We start from the raw sequence: 25,679 nt of genomic DNA on the forward strand, positions 1-25,679 counted from the left end.
GCGTGGCAGAGTGGAAAGAGCCCAGGCTTGGGAGTTAGAGGTCATGGGTTCATATCCCACCTCTGCCACATGCCTGCTGTGTGACCTTGGGCAAGTCACTTAACTTCTCTGAGCCTCAGTTCCCTCATCTGCAAAACGGGGATTAAAAATGTGAGCCCCACGGGGGACGACCTGATCACCTTGTATCCCCCCCAGCGCTTAGAACAGTGCTTTGCACATAGTGAGCGCTTAACAAATGCCATTAAATTAAGAACCCCCGGTGCTTGCCAGTCCACTTCGGCATCCACCAGAAGCTCTTCACCATTAGCTTTCCAGCACTCAATCCAGCACTTAGAGGAGCAGCGTGGCTCAGTGGAAAGAGCCCGGGCTTTGGAGTCAGAGGTCGTGGGTTCGAATCCCTACGCCACCGCATGTCTGCTGTGTGATCTTGGGCAAGTCACTTCACTTTTCGGGGCCTCAGTTACCTCATCTGGAAAATGGGGATTAAGACTGTGAGCCCCCCGTGGGACAACCTGATCACCCTGTATCCTCCCCAGCGCTTAGAAAAGTGCTTTGCACATAGTAAGTGCTTAACAAATGCCAATTATTATTATTATTATCAATCACCGTGGCCCCCTCCTTCCTCACCTTGGCTGCTTTCCCATGACAACCCCACCTGCAAACTTCGCTCCTCTAATGCCGCTGTACCTCCATCTCGTCTAACTTACCGCCGACCTCCCGTCCTCGAACGCCCTCCCTCTTCACATCCGACAGACGATCGCTCTCCCCGCCTTCAGAGCCTTACTGAAGGCACCTCTCCTCCAAGAGACTTTTCTTAACTGAGGCTTCATTTCCGCTTCTCCCACTCCCTTCTGCATCACCCTCATCTGCTCCCTTTATCTCCGCTTCCCTCAGCCCTGCGGCACTTATGCCCAAATCTCTAATTTATTGATCTTCTAGACTGTGAGCCCGCTGTGGGGTAGGGACCGTCTCTATATGTTGCCAACTTGTACTTCCCAAGCGCTTAGTACAGTGCTTTGCACACAGTAAGCGCTCAATAAATACGATTGATTGATTGATTTACATTCATGCCTGCCTCCCCCTGTAGCCTATAAGCTCCTCGTGGAGCATGTCTACCAAATCTGTTCTGTTGTCCTCTCCCAAGCACTTAGCAATAATAATAATGGCATTTATTAAGCACTTACTACGTGCAAAGCATTGTTCTCAGCACTGGGGAGATTACAAGGTGATCAGGTTGTCCCGGGGGGGCTCACAGTCTTAATCCCCATTTTAATAATAATAATAATAATAATGGTGGCATTTAAGCGCTTACTTTGTAAGCTTACTATGTCAGCGCTTAGAACAGTGCTTTGCACATAGTAAGCGCTTAATAAATGCCATCATTATTATTATTATTATGTACAATGCACTGTTCTAAGCGCTGGGGGGATACAATGGGATCAAGTTGTCCCACGTGGGGCTCACAGTCTTAATCCTCATTTTACAGATGAGGTAACTGAGGCTCAGAGAAGTTAAGTGACTTGCCCAAGGTCACACAGCAGACATGTGGCAGAGCCGGCATTCGAACCCACGACCTCTGACTCCAGAGCCCGGGCTCTTTCCACTGAGCCACGCTGCTTCTTACAGAGGAGGTGAGGTAACTACGGCCCAGAGAAGTGAAGTGACTTGCCCAAAGTCACCCAGCTGACAATTGGCAGAGCCGGGATTTGAACCCATGACCTCTGACTCCAAAGCCCACGCGCTCTATCCACTGAGCTACGCCGCTCGCTCTGCACACATTAGGCACTCGATAATGACGACTGATCGACAACAGGTCTGGCAACGGAGGCCGGGGACCCCAGGGAACGGATGGGGCCGCGTGTCCCCAAGCCAAGGTCACGGGCGAATCCCTGGCACCTCTCTCCTCCCTCCACGCGAGTCTTCCGGAGAGGATGGGGCAGAAACCCAACGTCATCTCCGTCCAAGTGAGAACATATTTCTGGCAAGACCGGTACGGGAAAAGAGCTCGCTCCATCACCACTCTCTGACAGCACATCTATTTCAAGACAAAACATTATCCCAAAATACCTGCAAGTCACATTGACAACCGAACAGAGCGGAGGCTCCGGGAGACACAAAAATGAGGCCCTCGCCAGCCCACATAATCCCCATCACCGGGATGGAAGCGCCTGCCCAAACTTGGGAAGCCGCTCTCCCCTTGCCTGGCTGTCACTCAAACCTCTCAGTGGAGGGAAAGCTGGGAAAGTCTCCCCGGCCGGCCCAGGAAATCATTCCTCTTCTCCCGTTCCCTTCTGTGTCGCCCTTGCTTTTGGATTTACCCCTCCCTCAGCCTCAAAGCACTTAAGTCCATATCTGTATCATCATCAATCGGATTTATTGAGCGCTTACTATGTGCAGAGCACTGTACTAAGCGCTTGGGAAGTACATATTGGCAACATATCTGTACATACGTATTCACGTACATCTCTAGACTGTAAGCTCGTTTTTAGACTGTAACCTCGCTGTGGGCAGGGAATGTGTCTGTTCATTGGTACGCCGTACTCTCCCAAGCCCCTAGTTCAGTGCCTGATCACCTTGGAACCTCCCCAGCGCTTAGAACAGTGCTTGGCACATAGTAAGTGCTTAATAAATGCCATTATTATTATTAGGATTATTATAAGTGCTGCGGGGTTGAAGGTGGGGCAAATATCAAATGCCCAGAGGTCACAAATCCAAGTCCATAGATGACCCAGAAGGGAGAGGGAAGGGGCTCTTCCTTGCATCTACCCCCACGCTTAGAACACTGCTTGACATATAATAAGCACTTCATGAATACCATAATATTCATTCATTCATTCAATCATATTTATCGAGCTCTTACTGTGTGCAGAGCACTGGACTAAGCGCTTGGGAAGTACAAGTTGGCAACATATAGAGACGGTCCCGACCCAACAACGGGCTCACAGTCTAGAAGGGGGGGACAGATAACAAAAAACATATTAACAAAATACAATAAAGAGAATAGTAAATACGTACAAGCAAAATCATCATCATCATCATCATCAATCGTATTTATTGAGCGCTTACTGTGTGCAGAGCAGTGTACTAAGCGCTTGGGAAGTACAAGTTGGCAACACATAGAGACAGTCCCTACCCAACAGTGGGCTCACAGTCTAAAAGGGGGAGACAGAGGACAAAACCAAACATACTAACAAAATAAAATAAATAGAATAGATATGTACAAGTAAAATAAATAAATTAATAAATTAATAATAAATTAATAAACAGAGTAATAAATCTGTACAAACATATATACAGGTGCTGTGGGGAGGGGAAGGAGGTAGGGCGGGGAGGATGGGGAGGGGGAGATGAAGCACTGTACTAAGCACTTGGGAGTGCAGAGTTCAATAGACGATTGACGTGAACCCTGCCCGCAAGGAGCTTAGAGTCTATGAGAGTTGAAAGACATCAGAATCAATAAAGAAGAGGGGAAATAGTGTATCGGGATACAGGCCTATATTAAAGTGCCTCAGGGATACACAGCCAAGTACAGGAGGAAAGGAAGTCTTAGGGAAGGCCTCTTGGAGGAGATGTGATTTCTGGAGGGTTTTGAAGGTGGGGAGAGTGGCGGACTGCCGGATACGGCGGGGAGGAGGCATGGGCTGTGGGATAGACGTGATCGAGGTACGGAGAGTAAGCTGGCGTTCTGGGGTTGTTGTTTCATTTGATTTCATTTTATGTGCAATTACCCTTTAGAACTGTTTTCTTTAATCTGGGCGAATATAGACTGTGAGCCCACTGTTGGGTAGGGACTGCCTCTATATGTTGCCAATTTGTACTTCCCAAGCGCTTAGTACAGTGCTTTACACATAGTAAGCGCTCAATAAATACGATTGATGAATATAGCCTACGGATCGGGATTTGGTCCATTTTATCTGAAAGATTCCTTTTTTTAACCTGCCAGACCTAGATGCCCTCATGAGCAAAGTATTGTTTTAAAAATAATGATAATAATATAATAATGATGGCATTTATTAAGCACTTACTATGTGCAAAGCACTGCTCTAAGCGCTGGATAAGTACTGAAGCTCCGAGACAGATTCATTCATTCATTCTTATTGAGCGCTTACTGTGTGCAGAGCACTGTACTAAGGGCTTGGGAAGTACCAGTTGGCAACATATAGAGACGGTCCCTACCCAACAGTGGGCTCACAGTCTAGAAGATATGACCCTTGCCCTACAGTAAATTGGGAAGAATCAATCAATCAATCGTATTTATTGAGCGCTTACTGTGTGCAGAGCACTGTACTAAGCGCTTGGGAAGTCCAAGTTGGCAACATATAGAGACGGCCCCTACCCAACAGTGGGCTCACAATCTAGAAGATATGACCCTTGCCCTACAGTAAATTGGGAAGAATCAATCAATCAATCGTATTTATTGAGCGCTTACTGCGTGCAGAGCACTGTACTAAGTGCTTGGGAAGTACAAGTTGGCAACCTATACAGACGGTCCCTACCCAAAAATGGGCTCACAGTCTAGAAGGGGGAGACAGAGAACAAAACCAAACATATTAACAAAATAAAATAAATAGAATAGATACGTACAAGTAAAATAAATAGAGTAATAAATATGTACAAACCCTGATAGAGGGTCTTAAAGTGAATGATTCTGGACAAGTACATGGGAGCGTACAACAGAATTGGTAGACGTGATCCCTACCCTCTAGAAGTTTACAGTCCACTGGGTGAAGAGGATGAAGAATAGAATTATTCTACTGGGTGAAAAATAGAATTGGTAGACGTGATGCCTACCCTCTAGAAGTTTACAGTCAACTGGGTGAAGAGGATGAAGAACAGAATTATTCTACTGGGTGAAAAATAGAATTGGTAGATGTGATCCCTACCCTCTAGAAGTTTACAGTCTACTGGGTGAAGAGGATGAAGAATAGAATTATTCTACTGGGTGAAAAATAGACTTGGCAGATGTGATCCCTACCCTCTGTAAGTTTACAGTCTACTGGGTGAAGGGTATGAAGAACAGAATTATTCTACTGGGTGAAAAATAGAATTGGTAGACGTGATGCCTACCCTCTAGAAGTTTACAGTCTACTGGGTGAAGAGGATGAAGAATAGAATTATTCTACTGGGTGAAAATCAATCAGTCAATCAATCAATCGTATTTATTGAGCGCTTACTATGTGCAGAGCACTGTACTAAGCGCTTGGGAAGTACAAATTGGCAACACATAGAGACAGTCCCTACCCAACAGTGGGCTCACAGTCTAAAAGGGGGAGACAGAGAACAGAACCAAACATACCAACGAAATAAAATAAATAAGATAGAAATGTACAAGTAAGATAAATAAATAAATAAATAGAGTAATAAATATGTACAACCATATATACAGGTGCTGTGGGGAAGGGAAGGAGGTAAGATGGGGGGATGGAGAGGGGGACGAGGGGGAGAGGAAGGAAGGGGCTCAGTCTGGAAAAATAGAATTGGTAGATGTGATCCCTACCCTCTAGAAGTTTACAGTCTACTGGGTGAAAAGGATGAAGAATAGAATTATTCTACTGGGTGAAAAATAGAATTGGTAGATGTGATCCCTACCCTCTAGAAGTTTACAGTCTACTGGGTAAAGAGGACTGTACTGAGTGCTTTTTTTTTTTGAAATGGCATTTTTTAAGCACTTACTATGTGCCAGGCACTGCACTAAGCACGGGGGTAGATACAACCTAATCAAGTTGCACACAGCCCCGGTCCCACACGTGGCTCACAGTTTGAATCCCAATTTTACAGACGAGGGAACTGAGGCCCAGAGAACTCGAGTGGCTTGCCCCAGGTCACACAGCAGACAAGCGGCAGGGGCTGAGGTTGGAACCCAGGATTTTCTAACTCCCAGGCCTGCGCTCTTTCCAAAAGGCCACGCTGCTTCTCGCGAGCGCCTGGGAGGGTCCGATAGGGTCAGGGGACGAAACACACGCCCTCAGAAATTTTCTAATCAATCAATCGTATTTATTGAGCGCTTACTGTGTGCAGAGCACTGTACTAAGCGCTTGGCTTTCTAAGGCCAGCCACTTCTTGCTGGCTGCTTCCCATCAGTAATCCGATCAGGCCTGGAAGTGGGGAGGTTTGGGACACAATGGGAAGAAACAAGAGTTGGCAGGTCCAGCTGACGCAATTAACACCTTCCTCTGATCTCCCTAAAAGTCCACCAGGTCACTTTCCACTTGATATCCCGATCCCACACCGGGAAAAGATGGGAAATGGCCTCAATGCCCTGTTAATGACCTGAAGATGCTCACCCTGGCTGCCAAGCCCACGCTCTTTCCACTAAGTCACGCTGCTTCTCGCAAGCGCTTGGGAGAGTCCGAAAGAGTTAACAGGCAAAACGTGTTTGTTCTGACAATTTTGACACCTATCTACACGTTTTGTTTTGTTTGTCTCCCGCTTCAAGACTGTGAGCTCGTTGCTGGGTGGGGACCGTCTCTATATGTTGCCAACTTGGACTTCCCAAGCGCTTAGTACACAGTAAGCAATCAATAAATACGGTTGAATGAATGTCCACTCAAAAAATTTTCTACGTCAAGCCATTTCTTTCGGCCATTAAATCTCCCTGGATCCCAAACGGATAAATTGACTAATTTTGCTTTAACTCTCGGTGTGCTATCATCATCATCATCAATAGTATTTATTGAGCGCTTACTGTGTGCAGAGCACTGTACTAAGCACTTGGGAAGTACAAATTGGCAACATACAGAGACAGTCCCTACCCAACAGTGGGCTCACAGTCTAAAAGGGGGAGACAAAACCAAACATACTAACAAAATAAAATAAATAGAATAGATATGTACAAGTAAAATAAATACATAAATAGAGTAATAAAATGTGCTAGAGAAGCAGCATGGCCTAATGGTTAGAGCACGGGCCTGACAGTCGGGAAAGCCCCGGGTTCTAATCCCGGCTCCGCCACTTATCAGCTGTGTGAGTTTGGGCAAGTCACTTCTCTATGCCTCAGTTACCTCATCTGTAAAATGGGGATTAAGACTGTGAGCCCCGACTGGGACAGGGATTATGTCCAAATTGATTAGCTTCTACCTACCCCAGCGCTTAGTACAATGTCTGGCACCTAGTAAGCACTTAATAAATACCATACAAAATTCAATTAAAAAAGAAAGCACAAAACAGCCAACGATTGAGATATTGGCATTCATTCATTCATTCGCTCAATCGTATTTACTGAGCGGTTACTGCGTGCAGAGCACTGTACTATTACTAATAATAATGTTGGTATTTGTTAAGCGTTTACTATGTGCAAGGCACTGTTCTAAGTGCTGGGGTAGATACAAGGTAATCAGGTTGTCCCACGTGGGACTCACAGTCTTCATCCCCATTTTACAGATGAGGGAACTGAGGCCCAGAGAAGTTAAGTGACTTGCCCAATGTCGCACAGCTGACAAGGGGCAGCGCCGGCATTTGAACCCATGACCTCTGACTCCAAAGCCCGTGCTCTTTCCACTAAGCCACGCTGCTTCCCCTACTAAGCGCTTGGGAAGTACAAATCGGGAACATATGGAGACGGTCCCTCCCCAACGGCGGGCTCACAGTCTAGAAGTCTAGAACGGGTGGACAGGTGTCAATACCATCAAAATAAATGCAATTATAGCTACATCTACATCACCCAGGTCCCAAAATTTCCAGAACTATGCTCTTTCCACTAGACCACACTACTAATGGCCTTCTAGACTGTGAGCCCACTGTTGGGTAGGGACTGTCTCTCTATGTTGCCAGCTTGGACTTCCCAAGCGCTTAGTACAGTGCTCTGCACACAGTAAGTGCTCAATAAATACGATTGACTGATTGATCTGAACCTCGCTTTTTCAAGGAGACCCCCAACGGAATTTTTCCGGCCCATCTCCCTCCCGGGCCCAGGAGGCTGCAGCTCACAAAGCAGCTGGCAAAGGGAAAAGGTTCTTTTTCTCTCCGGCTTCCCATCGGGAATCTGGCCTTGAATCCTGTGGCAAGAGGGAGAGAGGGATTGCAGAGAGAGAGAGGGTGTGGGAGTGTACATTTTGGGGGGCGGGGGAGCTCGATGTCTCCCAGGGAGTGTCGCATACCTGGGTGTGAGAAGGAGAAGGGCCCCAGAAGGATCCCTTTCACAGCTTAGCACCACTAATTAGCACAAACCAACACTCACAAGTGGTGGGCTCAAAGGAGGACTTAGGGAAGCCAGGGGGCCGGGAATTGTGCAAGCCAAACACGCCAGACTGTCGGCATTCCAGGGAGAGGGATGCCAGCCAGACAGTTCCCTCCCTCTCAGCTCAGAGGGCGGCCTCCGCCCTCTGCCCGGCCTTAATAATAATAATCAATCAATCAATCGTATTTATTGAGCGCTTACTGTGTGCAGAGCACTGCACTAAGCGCTTGGGAAGGACAAGCTGGCAACATATAGAGACGGTCCCTACCCAGCAGTGGGCTCACAGTCTAGAAGGGGGAGATGGAGAACAGAAGCAAACATACTAACAAAATAAAATAGAATAGATAGGTACAAGTAAAATAAGTAAATAAATAGAGTAATAAATATGTACAAACATATATACAGGTGCAGTGGGGAACGGAAGGAGGTAAGATGCGGGGGATGGAGAGGGGGACGAGGGGGAGAGGAAGGAAGGGGCTCAGTCTGGGAAGGCCTCCTGGAGGAGGTGAGCTCTCAGTAGGGCCTTGAAGGGAGGAAGAGAGCTAGCTTGGCGGGTGGGCAGAGGGATTGGGGGCATTCCAGGCCCGGGGGAGGACGTGGGACGGGGGTCGATGGCGGGACTAATAATGTTGGTATTTGTTAAGCGCTTACTATGTGCCAAGCACTGTTCTAAGCGCTGGGGTAGATACAAGGTAATCAGGTTGTCCCACGTGGGGCTCACAGTCTTCACCCCCATTTTCCAGATGAGGGAACTGAGGCCCAGAGAAGTGAAGTGAGTTGCCCAAGGTCGCACAGCGGACAAATGGCGGGGCCGGGATTAGAACCCATGACCTCTGGCTCCCCAGCCCGGGCTCTTTCCACTGAGCCACGCTGCGTGAACACCTGGGGGAGAGGGAGGCCGGCCGGGGGGTGCCCCAGGAGGAAAGGAAACCCCCAAGAAACTCCCGTGGGGGAGCACGGTCTTCATCCCCATTTTGCAGATGAGGGGACTGGGGCACAGAGAGGTGAAGTGACTTGCCCGGGATCACACAGCTGACAATTGGCAGAGCCGGGATTTGAGCCCGTGCCCTCTGACTCCAAAGCCCGGGCACTTTCCACTGAGTCACACTGCTTCTCTAAAGGTCTGGGTGACCTTGGACTAGTCACTTCACTCCTCTGGGCTTCAGTTTTCTCATCTGTCAAATGGGGATTTGATCCCCCCCAACTCATCAATCAATCGTATTTATTGAGCGCTTACTGTGTGCAGAGCACTGTGCTAAGCGCTTGGGAAGTACAAGTTGGCAACATATAGAGACAGTCCCTACCCAACAGTGGGCTCACAGTCTCCCGACTTTGCCTGTGTCTGTCCGGATAACCTTGTACCTTTCCCCAGCGCTTAGTACAGCATAATAATAATAATGATGGCATTTATTAAGCGCTTACTATGTGCAAAGCACTGTTCTAAGCGCTGGGGAGGTGACAAGGTGATCAGGTTGCCCCACGTGGGGCTCACGGTCTTAATCCCCATTTGACAGATGAGGTCACTGAGGCCCAGAGAAGTGAAGTGACTTGCCCAAAGTCACCCAGCTGACAATCGGCGGAGCCGGGATTTGAACCCATGACCTCTGACTCCAAAGCCCGGGCTCTTTTCCACTGAGCCACGCTGCTTCTCACTAGACCACGCTGCTCCCTTCTCTGCCTTCCCTCAGGGAGCTTTCAGTTGAATCCCGGGTAGTGTTCCCACTTCCCACTGCTGCTGCCTTTTGGGCCGGCTGTTTTCCAAGATGGTTTCGGCATCCTCAGCCTGGTATTTGAGGTCTTACCGTGTGAGGAACACCGCGCTTGGAAAAGTACAACGCGACAGAGCTGGTAGACCCATTTCCCGCCTAGTTACCCCCTCTATATCTAATCACTCCTCCCTGCCCCCTCGGCCGGTCTATCGGCCCCAGCTCCCGGAGGCACTTTCATTTAATTTATTGAGCGCTTACTGTGTGCAGAGCACTGTACTAAGCGCTTGGGAAGTACAAGTTAGCAACGTATAGAGACGGCCCCTGCCCAACAACGGGCTTCTGCTCCATCTACGCACAGAAGGTGCTACAACGTTCCCAGGCTGCCCACAGAATTTCTGCACATATCTTCATCCTCCATGACTTCTACTCATTCATTCAATCGCATTTATTGAGCGCTTAGTGTGTGCAGAACACTGTACTAAGCGCTTGGGAGAGTACAGACACATTCTCCGCCCACAATGAGTTTACAGTCTAGAGACGATCTTACCTACCAACAATTTTTTTTAAAATGGCATTCGTTAAGCCCTTACTATGTGCCAGGCACTACTAAGCACTGGGGTAATAATAATAATAATAATGATGGCATTTATTAAGCGCTTACTATGTGCAAAGCACTGTTCTAAGCGCTGGGGAGGTTACAAAGTGATCAGGTTGTCCCACAGGGGGCTCACAGTCTTAATCCCCATTTTACAGATGAGATAACTGAGGCACAGAGAAGTGAGGTGACTTGCCCGAAGTCACACAGCTGACAGTTGGCGGAGCCGGGATTTGAACCCATGACCTCTGACTCCAAAGTCCATGCTTTTTTCCACTGAGCCACGCTGCTTCTCTTAACTAGAACTCAGTTAATCAGGTTTGGACACAATCCGTGTCCCACACGGGGCTCGTGGTTTTAATCCTGCCCCGTTTTACCGAGGAAGTAACTGAGGCGCTGTTCTAAGCGCTGCGGTGCGTACAAAGTAATCCGGTTGGACACAGTCCCCGTCCCACACGGGGCTCACGGTCTTCATCCCCGTTTTGCAGATGAGGGAACTGAGGCACGGAGAAGTGAAGCGGCTTGCCCCAGGTCACACAGCAGACAAGGATTAGAACCCAGGTCCTTCTGACTCCAGGCCCGGGCTCTATCCGCTAGGCCATGTTTCTTCTTAAATTTCTTTCTAAGTGCCTAATCTAAGCTCCTTGAGGACAGGGATCACGTCTACAGATTTTCCTGGGGGATCCCAAGCAAGTACAACAGTGCTCTGCTCTCAGCGGACACTCAATGCCCGTGACCGGTCAAGAAGCAGCGTGGCTTAGTGGATAGAGCAGGGGCCTGGGAGCCAAAAGGACCTGGGTTCTAATCCCGCTCTGCCACCTGTCTCCTGTGTGACCCTGGGCCAAGTCACTTCACTTCTCTGTGCCTCAGCTGCCTCATCTGTAAAGTGGGGGTGGAGAGGGTGAGCCCCACGTGACAGAGGGACCTGAGAATCCTGTTTCTACCCCAGCGCTTAGAACGGTGCTTGGCCCGTAGTAAGCGCCTAACAAACACCGCTATTATTATCATTAGCCTGAGCTGAAATCAATCAATCAATCAATCGCATTTACTGAGCGCTTACTGTGTGCAGAGCACTGGACTAAGCGCTTGGGAAGTCCAAGTTGGCAACCTATAGAGACGGCCCCTACCCAACAGCGGGCTCACAGTCTAAAAGAAAGGTTCAAGAAGACCAACCCCGGCCACGGTTCCCTCCGGACTTGCGTGCGAAACCTTCCGCTGGGCCTCTCCCTCCGGCCCCCACGCCCCCCCAAACGACTCAGAACAACTGCTTTAGATTTCCCTTAATGCAGCAAGCAAGAGCTTGTAAAAGGATGCGAGCCAGCTGAGACATTTGACAGTGTTAAACACCAGGGGATCTGGGCCCCCCCCTCCGCCATTTCACTTTAAAAGGTGCTTTGATGTTTGGCTATCTTTCATGTACCTCTTTCATGGCACATTAATAAAGAAAAGCCAGCTACGGGGCCGTAGGTCCCGGCTCGAGTTACAGCGCTAGAGGTACCTGATGAAATGCGGATTAATGCTGCCCGATTTGGGAAGAAATAAAACCCCCGGCCACCAACCAAACGGACGGGTTTGGCCAGTGCGCCTGAAAATCTTTCTCCAACCAGACTGGAGACATGGGCTAATCCGCCCCCCTGGCCTGCAAACCTAATTATCATAATGTGAACCCAAATGTTAGGCTCCCTTCAAACGGGGAGCTCTGAAGCGGAAAAGTGGTGGGTGGGAATTGGGCTGGGTGTAACACTAGAAATGTAAGGACAGACAGAACTTGAAAGTGGCATTTCTGAACGTCTGGAGAGTTTAAATGCATCAAATACGCATTAGACTCAAAAGGGACTTTGGAGGTTGCGGAGGGGCGGGGGCCATTCTAAGACACCTATAAAAGCCAAACAAATTGGATTCCCGTAGAGCCAACGTTTCCACACACCATTTTTTTTTTACGCTTCCAAATCTGCCCTCCGTGAAATGGTAACCTCTGTGGCAACGAAAGCTTTAGAACCAACTGTTAAAAAGCCAGAGGTAACATCAACAGAAAGAGGAGCGCGCGTGTGTGTGTGCGCGCGCGCCGGTGCCTCTTCAGCTCTAAAAAGTACAGAAAATTTTGAACTCCTGATACTCTTGGATCAACAACTCCAGGAGAGTTCGGAGTTTTGCCCAAGGTGAGGGAAGACAGCAAGGGGTTGATGGCCAAATTAAACAGGAGATAACTGCAAGCACCCTCAAGGGTAAACCAGCTTCCTTCTGAGAGTGGGGTCTTATCCTAGACATCTAAAACGCTCTCTGGAGTTCCGCAGAAAGGAGTTAAAACAACAGCGTGCGAATTGGTTTCCATTTCACCTGCCAGTTCTGGGCCCTTAAAGGAAGGGCTGCCCTGTTTTCTGTCTGTCGTACGACTGTGTCCTACGATGGAATGAACGAATGTGTCCAACCTGATTTGCTTGTATCAACCCCAACGCTTAGTACAGTGCCAGTTCTGCGCCCTTAAAGGAGGGAAGGTCTGCCCTGTTTTACGTCTGTCGTACGACTGTGTCATACGATTGAATGAATGAATGAATGAATGTGTCCAACCCGATTTGCTTGTATCAACCCCAACGCTTAGTACAGTGCCAGTTCTGCGCCCTTAAAGGAGGGAAGGTCTGCCCTGTTTTATGTCTGTCGTACGACTGTGTCATACGATTGAATGAATGAATGTGTCCAACCCGATTTGCTTGTATCAACCCCAACGCTTAGTACAGTGCCAGTTCTGGGCCCTTAAAGGAGGGAAGGGCTGCCCTGTTTTATGTCTGTCGTACGACTGTGTCATACGATTGAATGAATGAATGAATGAATGTGTCCAACGCGATTTGCTTGTATCAACCCCAACGCTTAGTACAGTGCCAGTTCTGGGCCCTTAAAGGAGGGAAGGGCTGCCCTGTTTTATGTCTGTCATACAACTGTGTCATACGATTGAATGAATGAATGAATGAATGTGTCCAACCCCATTTGCGTGTATCAACCCCAACGCTTAGTACAGTGCCTGGCATATAACTGAGCGCTCAAATACCATCATCATTATTATTATTATCATTATTATTATAATAATGATGTCTGTCGCCCCCATGGAGTGGACACTCCTTGAGAGCAGGGAACGTGCCACTTCCGGGTGGGAGGCAAAGGGGGCTCAATAAATGCTATCAATCCTCCTTTTGGGGGTAACTAGAGGGCCTACATTTGGGGAGGGTGAGTGTATGTGAGTGTGCATGCATGTGAGTCTGTCAGCTGTATTTACTGAGTGCTTACTGTGTGCAGAGCACTGTATAAGCACTTGGGAGAGTCAATAACACTACAACAGACACATTCCCTGACCCCGAGAGAGTTTGTGAGTGTGTGCGCAAGCATGTGAGTCAGTCAACTGTATTTACTGAGCGCTTACTGTGTGCAGAGCACTGTATAAACACTTGGGAGAGTACAATAACACTACAACAGACACATTCCCTGACCCCGAGAGAGTGTGTGAGTGTGTGCGCATGCATGTGAGTCAGTCAACTGCATTTACTGAGCGCTTACTGTGTGCAGAGCACTGTATAAGCACTTGGGAGAGTACAATAACACTACAGCAGACACATTCCCTGACCCCGAGAGTGTGTGTGTGTGTGTGTGCACAAGCATGTGAGTCAGTCAACTGCATTTACTGAGTGCTTACTGTGTGCAGAGCACTGTATAAGCACTTGGGAGAGTACAATAACACTACAGCAGACACATTCCCTGACCCCGAGAGAGTGTGTGTGTCTCTACTTGCGCTTACACAAGAAGGTGTGTATGCATGTGTGTGTATATGCACCAACACAAAACCCAAAACAACGATCCTCTGGCTCACGGGCATTCTGAGCCGATCAAGGCCACGACCGACGGTTAAATAATAATAATAATTGGCATCTGTTAAGCACTTACTATGTGCACAGCACTGTTCTAAGCGCTGGGGAGGGTACAGGGCGATCAGGTTGCCCCACGTGGGGCTCACAGCCTTAATCCCCATTTTACAGATGAGGGAACTGAGGCCCAGAAGTTAAGTGATTTGCCCAAGATCACACAGCAGACGTGGCGGAGTCGGGATTCGAACCCATGACCTCTTTCTTTCCACTGAGCCATGCTCCCAGACCAGGCCCGGTGGGGAGGCTCTAGCCCAGTGTGGGAGCTGGAATTCTTCTTCCCCCGCCTCTGCCTCTTCCCAGGTTTTTTCACCGAGCCCAACAAAGCCCGAGAAACCCTAAGTCCGGCAACCGTCCCGATCCCTCTGACCCTCCGGTTGGGCCATTTAATTCGGGGGTCCGTTAGGGCAGATACACTTGTCGAAACAGGACATCTGTTTCGGTTCTAATGCACCGCATCTTTGGCACGAACCCCCGGTAAAAGTGAACAAAAACAATCAGGGATCTTTATTGGATCTGGCAAGAAAAGCAGATCTGTAACAGAGAACCTGAAGACCAGATATGAGCGTCGCTGGGCTGGAGTCCAGTCCTAATCTAAATCAATAAACAGATCTCCTCCGTGAGACGGCCGACACGGGACCGGGGCGGGGGGAGGAGGGAGGGAGTTGTCCTGAAGTTATTTAGCTTGGACGCGGGGACAAGAACGCACATGCGTTTGGCGGCCGGGCGAACTTATTTGTTTTAAATCAAGAGCCGTCGAGCTGAGTCCGGACGGCATTTGAAAAATCACAAAAATGACGTATTCTGTATGCCTCGCTTAAAACCGCCTCTTTCGAGGCAACCTTTTATTTCTTCTTTTATTACCTTGGGTGCTCCAGTAAAACGAAATGAATATAAAATTAAGCACTGTGTTTTATAGAGGTCTTACCGTTTTAAAACCCTCTTGTGTCATCTTATAGATAACAGAGGGAAAGGTTGGAAAAGTGTCATCCAAATCTACAGGGCTGTTTCTGACCGTCACAGGCAGTAAAGAATTCCCGGGATAAGAAATTCAAGGTGAAGCAGCGTGGCCCAGTGGAAAGAGCCCGGGCTTTGGAGTCAGAGGTCATGGGTTCAAATCCTAGATCTGCCAATTGTCAGCTGGGTGACTCTGGGCAAGTCACTTCACTTCTCTGTGCCTCAGTTCCCTCATCTGTAAAATGGGGATTAAGACTGTGAGCCCCCCCGTGGGACAACCTGATCACCCTGTAAACTCCTCAGTGCTTAGAACAGTGCTTTGCACATAGTAAGCGCTTAATAAATGCCATTTTTTAAAAAAAAGTGTGGGGGGGGGGCGGGCAGAGAAACGTCAGAGTGCTTTAGAAACAGGAAAAAATAAAATACAAGACGAAAAGGATCAGCAGTTAAAGTCCAAAGGCCTGTTTGGACCAGCCAAATAATATCATCAGTATCAATGGTATTCTTTTTTATGACATTTGTTAAGTGCCTACTGTGTGTCAGGCGCTGTACTAAGTGCTGGGGTAGATTCAAACTAATCAAGTTGGACACCGTCCATGACCCACTTGGGGCTCACCGTCTCGTCCCCGTTTTACAGATGAGGTGACTGAGGCACAGGGAAGTGAAATGACTTGCCTGAGGCCACACACAGCAGACCAGTGGCGGAGCTGGGATTAGAACCCATGACCTCTGACTCCCAAGCCCGGGCTCCTTCCACTAATCCACGCTGCTTCTCTATTCCCTTCTTCTATTCTCCATCCTACGCCCACTCCCTCGGAGAACTCATTCACCATCTTACCTCCTTCCCTCCCCCACAGCACCTGTATATATGTGTATATGTTTGTACATATTTATTACTCTATTTATTTATTTTACTTGTACATATCTATTCTATTTATTTTATTTTGTTAGTATGTTTGGTTTTGTTCTCTATCTCCCCCTTTTAGACTGTGAGCCCACTGTTGGGTAGGGACTGTCTCTATATGTTGCCAATTTGTACTTCCCAAGCGCTTAGTACAGTGCTCTGCACACAGTGAACGCTCAATAAATACGATTGATGATGATGATGATTCACCCACAGCTTCAGCTGCCAATTCTACCTGGATGATTCCCAAATCTTCTTCTCCAGCTCTGACCCCTCTCCTTCTCATCTTTCCTCCTGCCTCCAGAACATTTCTACCAGGATGTCCCATCAACACGGCAAACTAAAGATGTGAATCCCCACTACACAGATGAAGCAACTGAGGCGCGGAATAATAATAATAATGATGGTATTTGTTAAGCGCTTACTGCATGCCGAGCACCGTTCTAAGCACCGAGCACTGTTCTAAACGCAGAACAGGCAGAGGTGGGATTAGAACCCAGGTCTTCTGGCTCCCAGCCCATTCTGGTTCCACTAGGCCACACTGCTGCTCAGTAAGTGCTTGATAAATACAACTGATTGACTGCCTGAATGATGGATTGATTCCTCCCAATATCCCGTGCCGCTGTCGGAGACAGAGTCCGGGGCTGGGCGGAAGGGCTGCGGGACTACTCCGGAAGACAGTCCTCTGTTTCAAGCGCTCAGTACAGTGCTCTTCACACAGTAAGCGCTCGATAAATATGATCGCTTGATTTCTGGTCTCAGAAGTCGGAGGAGCGTCCGGGTTTTTAGAAACCCGGAAGGCAGTGCCAACTGTCCTGGCACGCGGCCTTGGCGGGGAGCAGAGACTCCCTGGGCCCATCAGTCGTCTCCTTCCCTCCCGCTGACGTCGCCACGGGCCTGATGCGTCCAGCTCTGCCCTCCCACGCCACTGCAGCGGTGAGGGCTTCCGGGATCTCTTTTATGGCTCCTGGGCTTGTGCTTCCCAAGCGCTTAGTACAGTGCTCTGCACACAGTGAGCGCTCAATAAATACGATTGATTGATTGATTGGGCTGCACAACTCGCTGGAATACCGCGGGGCCTGCCCTGTCCCTCCCACTGTGGTAATCCACGACAAGAGCCTTGTTCTCCCTCTGTCTCTACTTTCTGTGCCCGGCAGAGTGGGCCCCCCATCTTCCCCATCAGACCGGCAGCCCCTCGAGGGCAGGGAACCAGCCCCCCATCCTTCCTCTGTCCCTCCGCCAGCAGCGGGAGTGTGTGCTTGCTGGCCCATCTCCCACATCAGGACTGGCAACTCCTGATGGGCTGGGGCCCTGCTGAGAGCTCACCTCCTCCAGGAGGCCTTCCCAGACTGAGCCCCTTCCCTCCTCTCCCCGTCGTCCCCCCTCCATCTTACCTCCTTCCCTTCCCCACAGCACCTGTATATATGTATATATGGTTGTACATATTTATTACTCTATTTATTTATTTATTTATTTATTTTACTCGTACATTTCTATCCTATTTATTTTATTTTGTTGGTATGTTTGGTTCTGTTCTCTGTCTCCCCCTTTTAGACTGTGAGCCCACTGTTGGGTAGGGACTGTCTCTATGTGTTGCCAATTTGTACTTCCCAAGCGCTTAGTACAGTGCTCTGCACATAGTAAGCGCTCAATAGATACGATTGATTGATTGATTGATTGGGGCCCCGTCTCCTTTTCCCTCTGTCCCGCCTCCAGCACCATGTTTGTGTGCGCGTAAGCAAAGCCTGTCTCCCCCATCGGATCGGCAGGACGGGGGCCGGATCTCCTTTTCCTTCTGCCCCTCCTCCAGCTGTGTGTGCACGCACACCCAAATACACCCTGCCTCTCCCATCAGACGGGCAGCCCCTGGAGGGCAGGACCACGTCTCCCTCCGTCCCCCCGGCCTTCCCCTACCCTCAGCCCCAGCTGGGCAAGGAGGCAAAGGTCCCAAAGGAGCCACCTGGAGACACACTCAGCCTTTGGACATCGAGAAATTCCATTTTTGATCAGGTTGAACCTCGGGGGAGTTTCTCCCACCCCACAAGCAGATATCTGAGGGTTTTCCTGGAAGCTTGAAACCAGAACAGGACGGCGATTCGGGTGAGATGAACCCCGCCGGTCTGAGGGCTCCCACAGGGACCTCGGCCGGAGACGGGAGGCGGCGGATGGGCGGGAGGCGGGGAGCGGGAGGACGCGGCCCCGTGCTCATCCTAAACCCCCGAGCTGATTATTTGGGCGATGCCAAATAAACACATAAACTTTAACTGAGCTGATTATCTGTTTCGGAAAATCATTATCTATCTTTGGCGGCTCCCGGATCTATAAAACGGCCCGGGAGAGTTTCTCCGCCAGAGAGAAATTAGAAATGAGCAGTAATTAAATCCCGGAGTGATGAATAACTGAAATATGACGATAACGGGACTGGGGGGCACGGCAGCGGGAGGACTGTCACAAAAGGGTGGTTCGCAACGATTCCGGATCCAGGCTGTCGTTAGGAAATGCCAGGATAATAACAGTCATAATTATGGTATTTGTTAAGCGCTTACTATGTGCCCAGCACTGTTTTAAGCCCTGGGGTTGATACAAGGTCATCAGGTTGTCCCACGTGGGGCTCTAAGTCTTAATCCCCATTTCACAGATGAGGGAACTGAGGCACAGAGAAGTTAAGTGGCTTGCTCAAGGTCACACGGCAGACGAGCGGCGGAGCCGGGCTTAGAACCCACGTCCTCTGACTCCCAAGCCCGGGCTCTTTCCACCAAGCCACGCTGCTTCTCAAGCATCTTCCGATTCAGGTTATCATCATCATCATCAATCGTATTTATTGAGCGCTTACTATGTGCAGAGCACTGTACTAAGCGCTTGGGAAGTACAAATTGGCAACATATAGAGACAGTCCCTACCCAACAGTGGGCTCACAGTCTAAAAGTCTTTATCCCCAAGGGCTAAATATCCTGTCCAACCCACACAACCCCAAGGATGTCAACCCAACAGTGGCCAGGCCCAAGATCCATGAAGGGTCCTCGCCCCTAAAGGTTCTCCAGGACCCAACACAACTCTTCAGCCTAGAGCAGGCACTTAATACTGTTGTTAATATAACTATTATCATTATTACTGTTCATTGTCAACAAGATGCTTGTAGGAACCTGGCCCTGGTTGCCTATCTGGACAACCACCCTCATGATTAGGAATGGACCCTCCAACATCCTAGACGGCCCTTCAGTGATCCAGCACAAACCATACAACACCCCTGACCCTCCTCCAGTGACCCGGCACAGACAATCTTACATCCCCTGCCCTCCCCATCTCTATCCCTGATTCATTCAATCGTATTTATTGAGCGCTTACTGTGCGCAGAGCACCGTGATTCTCCCCCGGTGACACAGTACAGACCAACCAACACCCTAACTGCTTTTTTTATGGTATTTGTCATGGGCTATGTACCAGGCACTGTACTAAGCGCTGGGGCAGATACAAGCTAATCGGGTTAGACGCAGTTCTTGTCCCATATTGAGCTCACGGTCTTAATCCCCATTTTACCGATGAGGCAACTGGGGTACAGGGACGTTAAGTGACTTGCCCAGGGTCCCACACCAGGCAAGCGACAGACCTAGGTCCTTCTAAATCCCAGGCCCGGGCTCTATCCACTAGGCCACTCTGCCTCTCGACTCTCCATCCCTTTCTCCCAGTGACCCAGAACGGGCCATCCAACTGCCTCGACTCTCCCCTCTCCACTCCTAACTCTCCCCCAGTGACCCGGCAAGCATCACCCCCAACCCTTGACTCTCCCTCCTTCGGCGACCCATCCCAGACCACCCAACATCCCCGACTTCCTCGAAGTCATCAGAAACATTACACGAGCTTTAAAACTTTCTCCCACTTCAATTCCGATGAGTACCCTACTCTCCAGAGGAGAAAATGGGAGGCCCTGGAAAGACGGAATTCTTGCTCGACACTAACCCAGAGGGACAGGTACCCGCACGGCCAGAATGATACACGGTCTCCAACCCACACCCTAAACAACCGACCCCACATGTGCCATCTACCTATCCGAACCGAAATGTACGAAATCACATCGTGCAGTTCCCTTCGCCGGCATTTAACGCACAGAAACGACGTGCTTAAGCGTTAGAAGATCCCCTAATCCGGGCCCGGAGTCGTCAATCTTTCTGCTCTTCGGTTTTCAGGCTTCGGCTAATTTGCACTGATTTCAGTGACATATGTGCCTGCGTGCATGCGTACACCTGTGTGCGTGCCTACACGTGTGTGGGCAGGAGGGAATGCCCACATACATTTTTAATCCACCGTGACTGTCAATAATCCTCGGCAGAATCAAATGACGATTCCCAGTGAGCCTCGCGCCCCGGAACAATGACAAAACGAAATTAAACGGCGGTTAATCTCCTGAAGCGGTCTCGGTGAATTCCCGGGAGGCGGCCTCCTCACCGCGAAGCTTTAAAACCGGGCGCCTTCGCCTCGTGGAAGAGGGAGGTTCAGAGTGGGAGACGGAGTCTTTATGAACAGCTAGGAGCCCAGGTCTATTTCCAAGACCCCCCCCCGCCGTCCCCTCACCCCGGCCCTGCCTCTCCCTGGAGGGAACTCAACTAGACATTCAAATCAGGATGTGTCGGCAGCAAGAAGTGGTAGACAACAGAGGCAGAGCAACACAACCCCTAAACAAAAAGCCCCTTTAAATGAACCCTTAAAAAGAACCTCTCACCCAGTGAGCCAGGATTTAAACCAGCCCTGAAAATCAGTCCTGGCCCGGGGCTCAAAAAGGAACGGATTCTGCTTCCCTTGGGGCTTTCACGGTTGTGAGGAACGTGGGCCTAAGCTATCGGAAGAGAAGGCCTCTTTGACCTGAGAGTTGCCAACTTGGACTTCCCAAGCGCGTAGTACCGTGCTCTGCACACAATAAGCGCTCAATAAATACGATTGAATGAATGAATGTCTCCCCCTTCTAGACTGTGAGCCCGTTGTTGGGTAGGGACCGTCTCCATATGTTGCCAACTTGGACTTCCCAAGCGCTCAGTACAGTGCTCTGCACACAGTAAGCGCTCAATAAATACGATTGAATGAATGAATGAATGAGAGGTACAAGAAGTGAGGCTGGAGAAGGACCCAGGCCTGCCAACTGGGAGGCTAACTGCGAGGCTGGCCTAAGCAAGAGCTGTTGAGGATGGCAGAACCCATAAGGGCGACGGAGATCCCCCGGCCAGATGTGGGTAGGCTCAAGTTCTTTAGGCTGAGGAATCCAATGGGTGGGTTTCCCCCCAGGCTTTATCGGGTCCCGCCCCCTCCCTCCACCCGCAACAGAGCTACCCTCTCGTCTCCATCCCTTCCCCTCCCAACGATGTGCGGGGAGATCTGCGACGACCTCCTACCCTCACTCGGGCCAACTTTCCCCCAAACAGCCCCGTGTCGCCGGGCCTGCTCCGGACCGCCAGTTGGGAGCGGGAGAAGGAAGCCAGGGGAGAGGGGAGGGGAGCATAGAGGAGTGAAAGAAGGGACCCAATGAAAACGCCAACTTACCAGTAAACGACATCCAAAGGGGCAAAGTACTTCCTCATGATGAGGTCGGCGAAGTAAGCTTCGGTCTCCCTGCAGGCCGTGCCGTTGCCAATCACCACCGTGCTGCAGCTTGAGGGGCCGGGGGACAAGCCAAAGGGGCTTTTCAGGTGGGGTGCTGGCGGGGGACCCGTTCCTGCCCCAGCCAAACCGCCACCGCACTCAGAACAAGCCTGGCACGTGCCTGGCGAAGGGGGCCGCACCCTTGCCCGCCCAGGCCCCGGCGGGGACACGGGAGGGCGAGCAATGCCGGGCATCGCTGGCGCTGAAGTCAACTCCTCCACACAGGCCCTCAGTCTGCCTCATCATCATCATCATAATAATAATAATAATAATAATCATGGCATTTGTTAAGCACTTACTACGTGCAAAGCACTGTTCTAAGCACTGGGGGGATACAATATGATCAAGTTGCCCCACGTAGGGCTCACAGTCTTAATCCCCATTTTTACAGATGAGGTAACTGAGGCTCAGCGAAGTTAAGTGACTTGCCCAAGGTCACACAGCAGACTTGTGGCGGAGCCGGGATTCAAACCCACGCCCTCTGACTCCAAAGCCCGGGCTTTTTCCACTGAGCCATGCTGAATGACAGTATTCGTTAAGCTCTATATGCCAGGCACTGTGCTAAGCTCCGGGGTGAATACAAGCAAATCGGGTTGGGCACATACCCTGTCTCCCATGGGGCTCAATCTCAATCCCCATTTCACAGACGAGGTAACTGAGAAGCAGCGTGGCTCAGTGGAAAGAGCCCGGGCTTCGGAGTCAGAGGTCATGGGTTCAAATCCCGGCTCCACCACTTATCAGCTGTGTGACTTTGGGCAAGTCACTTCACTTCTCTGGGCCTCAGTTCCCTCAACTTTAAAACTGGGATGAAGACTGTGAGCCCCCCGCGGGACAACCTGATCACCTCGTTAACCTCGCCAGCGCTTAGAACGGTGCTTTGCACATAGTAAGCGCTTAATAAATGCTATCATTATTAACTGAGGCCCAGAGAAATGAAGTGACTTGCCCAGGGTCACACAGCAGACAAGCGGAGGAGCTGGGGACAGAACCCATGACCTTCCAAGTCCCAGGCCCGTGCTCGATCTATTGTGCGATGCTGCATGCAGGGCGACTCTGCCCATCCCATATTGTTGCTAGGCGAGTGGGCAAAGGAGGGGCAGCCTCGGGGCAAGGCTTTTCCGGCCACGGAGGCTCTTTCGCACCCGATGGAGCGGGAGTCATCCTACCTGAAGTTCAGCAACAGCCTCTTTATCTTCTCAGACTCCTGGGCCACGTTTCCTTGCCGCGAATGGAGGTAGGCCACGTCGGTGTGGAGGATCTGACCTGGGAGGATACAGACGGACGGCTAGGGACGGACGCCTCACGGGAAGCCTGAAGGCCAGAGCGCCCCGCTCCCGCCGGTCTATCCCAATGGCCGCTGTCCCGCTGACCAAGAAACTTGGCGGGATCGGGGCGCCTTCAAGCAATGGTACTGACTGGGTGCTCGCTGGGCGCCGAGCATCGGCCAAGCGAGTCAGGAGACCCGATCCTGGCCCTCACAGAGCTTGTCGTCAAGTCGGGAAGACAGACACTACAATAAATTCCAGGCAGGGGAAGTAAGTGGGCGGGGAATGGGACCCTTCCCTATTCTGTATTTCCCAAGTGCTCAGTACAGGGGCTTCCCTGGGTAAACGCCGTTACCACTACAGAGCTACCAGCGGCACAAGAGAGGGGGTCTCGGCCCTCTCCGGCCCCACAATATTCCTCTCCCGCTGCCGGGGCGTCGACGCCCTCGGGGAAGCGGGGCCGGCCAGACGGTGGCCATGACCCACAGCGTGGCTCAGTGGGAAGAGCCCGGGCTTTGGAGTCAGGGGTCATGGGTTCAAATCCCGGCTCCGCCAGCCGTCAGCTGGGTGACTTTGGGCAAGTCACATCGCTTCTCCGGGCCTCAGTTCCCTCATCTGTAAAACGGGGAGGAAAACCGTGAGCACCCCGTGGGACAACCTGATCGTCTTGTAACCTCCCCAGCGCTTAGAACAGTGCTTTGCACATAGGAAGGGCTTAATAAGTGCGTATTATTATTATTATGACCCCAGGACCACAGAAGCGGGTGGTGGCAAGGGGGGCCGTCAGGGACGGGCGCCCGGTTAGCTTACTGGTGGGAGAGATGATGGCCAGTTTGCAACCGTGCTTGTAGCCTGGATCCACTCCCATCAGGGTCCGGCCGGGGACGGGGCTGGTCAGCAGCAGCTGCCGCAGGTTTCTCCCGAACATCATGATGGACTCTTTCTCCGCTTCCGACGTCAGTTTGGACCTGAGGAAGCGGCAGAGCGGGGGCTCGGGCTCGGCCAGGTCCGTGCCAGCCCGAGGACGAGCCCCCGAGCGAGCTCCAGACACCACTGGAGGGAAGGGGGGGGTGGCCCAGCCGGCCCTTCTCTCCCAAGCGCTTAGTACAGTGCTCTGCACACAGTAAGCGCTCAATAAATACGACCGAATGAATTAACGAACGCTGGTTCAGATGCTAGGCTGTGGGTTGAGTTGGAGAGGGAAGACCCAGTTTTTACTGGTTTTTACTGGTCAGGCTCACCCTCTGAGGACTAAGCCCGTTCAAGCCTTGGGCCAGAGGGGAGGAGATGCCTGAGCCCAATTTCTCCAGGGGGCAAACAGGAACCAGTGTCAAGGACTAAAAAAGGACCCTGGCTCTCCGGCGGCTCGGAACCCAGGGGCGAGCAGTTGGGCGAGTCCCAACAGTGGACTCACAGTCTAAAAGGGGGAGACAGAGAACAAAACCAAACATACTAACAAAATAAAATAAATAGAACAGATATGGACAAGTAAAATAAATAAATAAATAAATAGAGTAATAAATCTGTACAAACATATATCCATATATACAGGTGCTGCGGGGAAGGGAAGGAGGTAAGATGGGGGGATGGAGAGGGGGACGAGGGGATAATAATGACGGCATTTGTTAAGCGCTTACTATGTGCAAAGCACTGTTCTAAGCACTGGGGGGATACAGGGTGATCAGGTTGTCCCACGTGGGGCTCACAGTCTTAATCCCCATTTTACAGACGAGGCAACTGAGGCTCAGAGAAGTTAAGCAACTTCCCCAAGGTCACACAGCAGACATGTGGCAGAGCCACGATTCGAACCCATGACCCCTGACTCCAATGCCCGGACTCTTTCCACTGAGCCACGTTGAGTGTTAGATACAAGCTAATCAAGTGGGACACAGTCCCTGTCCCACACAGGGCTCACAGTCTTAATCCCCGTTTTGCAGCCGAAGGACCTGAGACACGGAGAAGTGAAGTGACTTGCCCAAGGTGACACGGCAGACCGGTGGCAGAACCAGGATTAGAACCCAGGTCCTTCTGACTCCCGGGCCCAAGTTCTACCTGCTAAGCCACACGGCTTCCCGCACCCGTCGTGCGCCAGCCACTGGGAACCAGGAGAGCCCACTGTTGGGTAGGGACTGTCTCTATATGTTGCCAATTTGTACTTCCCAAGCGCTTAGTACAGTGCTCTGCACACAGTAAGCGCTCAATAAATACGATTGATCATGATGACTTGGCTGATCAAGAGAACACGGGGAAAATGAGCCAGGAGGTTGGGACTACAGCAGCCATTCCCACACCCAGGGCTGGGTTTTCCGGACTGGTTTCCGCTAGGGAAAACGAATTCCCGTGGGAAAAAGAGCGGCGTTCAGTCGGAGAGACGGCGAACCGGCACGTGGCCGGAGGATGCCACCTACCTGAATTCCCGGCAGAGGAGGGGGTAGATAAGGCGTTTATAGGAGTCTTCCACGGAGTCGTGCAAGATCTTTATTAACTCTGGCCTAGCGTTGCCCAGGGGTCTCCACCTGCACAAACAGAACCAATCA

The 25,679-nt window shown here is 50.6% G+C and overlaps 1 protein-coding gene across 2 annotated transcripts in view; it reads right to left on the reverse strand.

Moving 5' to 3' along the window:
- Positions 1-25,679, reverse strand: part of SRBD1 (S1 RNA binding domain 1) — a 185,278-nt gene that overhangs the window by 103,136 nt on the left and 56,463 nt on the right. For both annotated transcript variants that reach the window (XM_038751793.1, XM_038751792.1), the window contains exons 12-15: positions 25,551-25,658; positions 23,953-24,110; positions 23,044-23,140; positions 21,779-21,886 (exon numbers count right to left, since the gene is read on the reverse strand). In XM_038751793.1, the coding sequence (XP_038607721.1) occupies positions 21,779-21,886; positions 23,044-23,140; positions 23,953-24,110; positions 25,551-25,658 (471 nt within the window). The remainder of the gene's footprint in view (positions 1-21,778; positions 21,887-23,043; positions 23,141-23,952; positions 24,111-25,550; positions 25,659-25,679) is intronic.

Source organism: Tachyglossus aculeatus, chromosome 9 (assembly GCF_015852505.1).
Source record: "Tachyglossus aculeatus isolate mTacAcu1 chromosome 9, mTacAcu1.pri, whole genome shotgun sequence".
Lineage (NCBI taxonomy): Eukaryota > Metazoa > Chordata > Mammalia > Monotremata > Tachyglossidae > Tachyglossus > Tachyglossus aculeatus.